The sequence below is a fragment of the Electrona antarctica genome (genome assembly GCF_951216825.1).
Source record: "Electrona antarctica genome assembly, chromosome: 14".
NCBI classification, from domain to species: domain Eukaryota; kingdom Metazoa; phylum Chordata; class Actinopteri; order Myctophiformes; family Myctophidae; genus Electrona; species Electrona antarctica.
Window position 1 is genome coordinate 16,315,271 of NC_136795.1, and position 6,947 is coordinate 16,322,217.

General features: G+C 46.7%; 1 protein-coding gene across 1 annotated transcript in view; it reads left to right on the forward strand.

The window, feature by feature from the left end:
* cacna1aa (calcium channel, voltage-dependent, P/Q type, alpha 1A subunit, a) overlaps positions 1-6,947 on the forward strand; it is a gene marked incomplete at its 5' end in the record, with an annotated part of 149,325 nt that overhangs the window by 31,860 nt on the left and 110,518 nt on the right. Inside the window, 2 exons of the mRNA XM_079519710.1 lie at positions 3,719-3,814; positions 5,000-5,139. Of these exons, the coding sequence (XP_079375836.1) occupies positions 3,719-3,814; positions 5,000-5,139 (236 nt within the window). The remainder of the gene's footprint in view (positions 1-3,718; positions 3,815-4,999; positions 5,140-6,947) is intronic.

The following is a 6,947-nucleotide window of genomic DNA, read 5'->3' on the forward strand; positions in this document are numbered from 1 at the left end:
AACATATCGCAATGCGTTGCGCAACGCAACGCTACATTGCGATATATGGCGACTGTGGATCAAGAGGTAGAGCAGGTCGTCCAATGATCCATGGGTCGGTGGTTCGAATCCCGGCTCCTCCTGGCTACATGTCGAAGTGTCCTTGGGCAAGACACTGAACCCCAAATTGCTCCTGATGTGCTGGTTGGTACCTTGCATGGCTTCCGCCGCAATCGGTGTATGAATGTGTGTGTGAATGGGTGAATGTAATGCACATTTATTGGATAAAGGCGCTATATAAATGCACCATTTACCATTTTTACCATTTAACGCAACGCAACGCAACGCAACGCAACGCAACGCAACGCAACGCAACATACACAAACCATATCTAGCCACACAGAAAACTTATAGTGTTGATCTAACTCCAAGTCAAGAGTGTACAAATGGAACCAAATGAGCCAGCCATTTTCACTCTGGGAGTTAGATTAACAACACTGTGTTACACTATACAGTATCCCTCCTTCCCTCATTTCTTTACTTCTTTCTTTACTTCCTACCAGCCTGTCCTATCCTGTCCTGTCCTGTCCTGTCCTGTCCTGTCGCCTGGCCTGTCCTGTCCTGGCCTGTCCTGGCCTGGCCTGTCCTGGCCTGGCCTGTCCTGGCCTGTCCTGTCCTGGCCAGGCCTGGCCTGGCCTGGCCTGGCCTGGCCTGGCCTGTCCTGTCCTGTCCTTTCTAGTGGGAGAACAACGTAATAGAATACTTAATGATACACAGTGGTGGACAGTATCCACCCTAACCCTAACCCAAGTACTTGTCTTTTTTTTGAAAAGCTATGTATATATTCGTACCCCCCGCTATGGGACGTTATCTACCAGCTACGTATATATTCGTACCCCCCCCCCCCCCCCTTTCACCATTATATGGAGCGGTTTAGCCGAAAATCAGGTTACCCCCAGCACCAGGATCTTTACCTCCAGTCAAAGTAGGATTTTCAATGCCTTGTATTTCTGAAACTGCGAGCGCTGTCCATGGTTTTCATGATTCATCCGAGGTTCGGATGTCTTTTTTGTACCGCATCGCTCCCGACATGTTGGGGGGTGCTCAGACGTACCCACCCAGCCACCCACCCAGCAACCCACCCACACACATAGCTCCGTAAGGGAGTGGTTGCACCACTCAGAAAAACCCACAAAGCTAGAATTTGGAGATAAGAGACAGCGACAGCGACGATACATAAGGTAAATAAATACATACATAAGATGGTGTTCACAGAATGAAACCTTCTGTACTAACCACCCCTCCTCAGAGCCCCACCCTCCTGTCTCCTTCATCTCCATCACAGATTTGTAGTCTCTCTCTCTCTCTCTCTCTCTCTCTCTCTCTCTCTCTCTCTTGTTTCCCATCTCTCCATCCTTCTGACTCTCCACTCTTTTAAATGCAACTATTTATCATATGACCTTAACGAGACGGGATAATTGATGTTGGAGGACACCACCGGAGAGAGCGAGAGAGATGGAGGGCGAGTATGACAAATGCTGTGAGATATACAATGAGATATTCCCCAGTGAAATATTCTCTCTCTCTCTCTCTCTCTCTCTCTCTCTCTCTCTCTCTCTCTCTCTCTCTCTCTCTCGCTCTCGCTCTCTCTCTGTAGCTCCAAGCCTTTATTTACATGGAGCAAATGGTGGTGACACATTAAATCATACCCAGGCCCCTTCCACATGAATGCCTGCAGTTCTGTGCGTGCGTGCGTGTGCGTGTGTGTGTGTGTGTGTGTGTGTGTGTGTGTGTGTGTGCGTGTGCGTGTGCGTGTGCGTGTGTGTGTGTGTGAGAAAACAGGCAGTGCTGGCAGAAAGCCATTCATGATGGGGCCCATTAAGCCTGATTTACACTTCGTCATACCATGGCATGTCTCATGCGGAAAATAGACGATCGCTTACAACGCATCACGATGCGATGCGTTGTAAGCTTTTAGATCTGTATATTTTTGGCATGGTAGATAGATACCTTTATTATCCCGTGGGGGGAAATCAGTCAGTAGGCTATTTAACACTCCGAGTGGCCAAAACGGAGGTCTCCGTCCTATCAAACAGTTACGCTCAGCACCCCGAACGGAGATTAATCAAAAGATGGAACATTAGCACCATATATAAACAGGCTTGGAGCGTTGATTGGGCAACATTCGATGTCATGTCCGGTTGGGACGTCATCCAAAGTGGTCCCCCTCCATTTTAATGGATGGGATGAAAAATATTAAAACGTGAATAACTCTAAATCAATGCTTCCAATTCTAACCAAAGATTGTGTTTTTGATGGCCCATCGCGGTCCCGTCGCTGGTCGCGTTAGAAGTAATCAAACCTCCCGTTGTTGTCGATCCCCTCTGGAGTGTTTTGGCTACATCTAGCTACTTCCAAGATGGAGCAGAGCAACCTTGAAATAAGCTCTGAAGCTGCAAATCACATTTATTTCGGTCAGAGTGTTAACATTGAGGAACCAGAATCCATTTGAATCACATTTGGAACAGTTTCCGGAACCGGTTTTTATTTGACTGTCAGAGCTGGTATCTGCTATACAATTACAATACAAATTACAACCAGTAAGACACCGCAGTTAATGAGGGATTCATTTGATGCAGAGTCTTTCCTTAGATCCAGTACTGTATTGTCACAACCCGGCCATGGGGCCAAATTGAGGAGGACGCAGGGGCAGTGTACAAAATAACAATAATTTATTAACAAAACTTAAAGAATGCTTACAAGATGTGTGAGATGTGTAATTCGGTAAAATCAGTAGTGTCAATGTGGATGTGTGATCAATGTAGTGTGGGGTGTTGTAGGGTGTGTAAACCAGGGATTAAAATGAAAGAAAAGAAGGGTGCTGTCATCAGGAGAGGGACACTATAGAGTATAGAATGTCCACCCACTCTTTTATAGGGCTCCAGGGAGCATTGAGCAGGTGCTCCCAATGCACCTAATTGGGAAACTGTGAACCTCAAGCTGGCCAACGCCTACATGATCTGTGGGGGAAACACATAGACAGGGGAGTACCGCGACATTCTAAATCCTACACGGGTTGTGCTTATAACCACGCCTGCTTCTGTGGCCAACGCGGAGGTGCCTCTCGCCTACAACAACTGCGGACTAGACCTTAAATGTATAACTCTATGGTCTCTAGACCAAGACAGAGGCCCGCCATCTCAAGCCATGACAGGCATTAGTCCTGACACACATGTCGGGAGCCACGGGTGAGTTTTAACCTGCCATGGGTTAGTTTTAACCTGCCACACATGTCGGGAGCCACGGGTGAGTTTCAAGCTGCCACGGGTTAGTTATCGACGGTGTTGTCGGACTAATGCCTGTCGGGCTGTACAGTATGTTACCGGTACAATAGAGTGTCGGGCTGTTAGTAGTTAGTACAGTACCGGTATGTTACCGGTACAATAGAGTGTCGGGCTTTTAGTACAGTATGTTACCAGTACAATAGACTGTCGGGTTGTTAGTACAGTATGTTACCGGTACAATAGACACAGACAACACAGGCCCTGCAAGGCCAGGCCAAAGGGGATGTGACAGTATCGCAAAAGTTCTTTCATGTGTTCATTGTCAAGCTCTATTGTACATTTTGAGAACACTGTGCTACCTAGTAGCATCATGATGACACAAATAATGTGTTAGAGAGAGGATGTGGATACCATGATGTTTGTTCCTTGACTGTCGTCCCTTCACTCCGTTTGAGTGGATGATCCTTGCCACCATTATTGCCAACTGCATCGTCCTGGCCTTGGAGCAGCATCTACCTGATGGAGACAAGACCCCACTGTCTGAACGTCTGGTGAGTTCTCCATCCATCCATCCATCCATCCATCCATCCATCCATCCATCCACCCAGCCACCCATCCATTCATCCCTTTGTCTTGCACACATTAAGGTTGGGCGATATAGCAAAGTTTTCGTCTGGCCCAAAATCGCCGATAGACGATATATTCGTGCAATGTGATTACAGTTTACAGCGGGTCGCGAGTCGAAAAAAAGACAGATCCACAACGCGCAGACACACCTGTCTCTCCAGCACCGTTTGCAACGCTTTGATAGCTTGTAGATCTGTCTGTTTTTGCAGCACTGGTGTCAGGGTCTCAATCAGTGCGTTGAATCAGCAACAACTAGCTAAGCTAACACCACCACCAGCCTTTTTTATTTTTCCCCCGACTTCACGGGTCGCGCATTGGGTTGTGATGAGACACGAGACAGCAGTGTACATTCTGGTGTGACTGTATATTATTAAACTGCATGGGTCCGGACTCCGGAGTGTAAACAACATGTAGGCTACAGTACATTAGCCTCCCTCGGTCCCAGCCTTATTATTCAGCCAGCCTAGAGTGAGAGTGAGCGGCACGCTGCACGACTTGAACTTCCCCCGTTCCCCGATGCTGCTTCTGCTGGGACTCTGGGAGCATACCATTATAACGAGAGGAGGGGTTTCCACTTTCCACCCGGCCGCTGTTACGACTTTGCTGGCTCAAATTGATTCCGATTTGGCTCACACTTACATTATTTCGCTGTAGGTTAATATTATTTTTGCAAAAGAAAAAAATCGCCGCAATAAATCGCCTCATAAAAATATTCGGCGATAGACTCATCCAAATCACGATTGCCGATATATTCGTATTGTCACCCAACCCTAGCACACATGCACACTTTTTAACATGCACACACACACACACACACACACACACACACACACACACACACACACACACACACACACACACACACACACACACACAATATTTGCGCACAACAGAGTTAGTGGCCGAGGTGCAGAAACAAGTTTTTTGGATTTTTTGCGGCGTTTCTTCATGGTTTTCCGAAAAACTTGTCCAGTGTGCAACCACCTTAACACTGCTTTAATATTAAAACAGTACATACCCCTCTCTCACTCTGTATGTATGTCTGTGTCTCTCTATCTCTCTCTCTCTCTCTCTCTCTCTCTCTCTCTCTCCCCCGGATGTATTTGCAGGACGACACAGAGCCGTACTTCATTGGGATCTTCTGCTTTGAGTCGGGTATAAAGATCCTGGCACTGGGCTTCGCCTTTCATAAGAACTCCTACCTGCGCAACGGCTGGAATGTCATGGACTTTGTTGTGGTGTGTACCGGGTAAGTGGCTATGTGGACGCACCATCGCACACACACGCACACACATGCACGCACACACATGCACGCACACGCACGCACGGACACGCACACACACACACACACACACACACACACACACACACACATGGTCCTTGGGACATCAAAAGTCTTTCTTAGCCATGAATGTCTGTTTCTCTCATGGGGACCTAAAAAATGTCAAGCAGAGGAATTACCGCCACTCGTGCAAATGTCCTTCAGGTACTTTTTATTCGGTTAGGTATGGGCAGCATCCCCAAAACACACATTTGGGCACCAGCCTTCTTCAGTGTAATCCTCCAAAAATGTCCCAAGGTCAAGTTTGCCTGGTTTTACTGCCCTTGTGGGGATTTTTGGTCCCCGTGGGTAGTTATACAAGGAACACGCACAAGCTCACACACGCATGCACACACACTCTATTTATAAAGTACTTCAACTGAAGGTTACGTTAATAACACAAAATATTAATGTGCGAGGACAATCAACAGTATAATTTATTATGGAAATGGCTTTCAATAAAAGCACATTTTAAGAGCAGATTTGAAAGAAGTTTCTGACAGCAAAGACACACTCACCCTTAAGTTAGGGGTTAAGTACTGTAAGTGTCTTGTTCAGGGGCACCTCAACACGTTGCCAGGGCCGGGAATCGAACCTGGGACCTCCTATTTCCCTTGCAGCTTCTCAACCCATTCAGTTATGGCCACCAACAATGGGAGTAGATGTGTTGCCTAATTATATAGCGTCACCAAGCATCTGGAGCACTGCTTCTCAATGTCATGTGACACCAGGCCATCTTGTGCCAGGGAGAGAACATTTTTTGAAAAATCCACATTTTTCTAAATTTGTGTAAAACAATAAAATAAAAGGTTCCGCAGGGGAACCAGTGACCACTAGCATACAGTATTTCAAACAATCCTCAAAGGATTGACCCACCTCCCCACAATGTATAGGCCTATATTTAGTATAAGAAGTTGTTCATTATAATGTATCTCTCTCTCTCTCTCTCTCTCTCTCTCTCTCTCTCTCTCTCTCTATCTTACGCTCTCTATCTCCACACACACACACACACACACACACACACACACACACACACACACACAGTCACACACCACACACACACACACACACACACACACACACACACACACACACACACACACACACACACACACACACACACACACACACACACACACACACACACACACACAAATGGATTTCCCATACCTGACACACCTCCTGTCAATTTGTGTATTTGTGTATAGATGGCATTGATTGTGTGTGTGTGTGTGTGTGTGTGTGTGTGTGTGTGTGTGTGTGTGTGTGTGTGTGTGTGTGTGTGTGTGTTGTGTGTGTGTGTGTGTGTGTGTGTGTGTGTGCCCCCCTAATGAATTGCCCCAAACTGTGCTACACAGCAGACACATCACAGGGCTGAGCTGCAGGCAGCCTGCAGCCTGGTAGTGAACAAATGTCAACACCCTACAGAGAGAGAGAGAGAGAGAGAGAGAGAGAGAGAGAGAGAGAGAGAGAGAGAGAGATGAGAGAGAGAGAGAGAGAGATACACACAGACACAGAGACACAGAGAGAGGAGAGATACACAGACACAGAGACATAGAGAGAGAGAGAGAGAGAGAGAGAGCGCAATAAGGATCCATTTTTACATTTTCAGAATTGATTATTGCTCATGATTTACAGTGTAGTACAAGAACGGGGTGGAAGCAGTAGAGATAATATACAGACCAAAACAAAATGCCTAGACTACCCTGTTCCTTCCAATGAGAGCTTTAATCCTC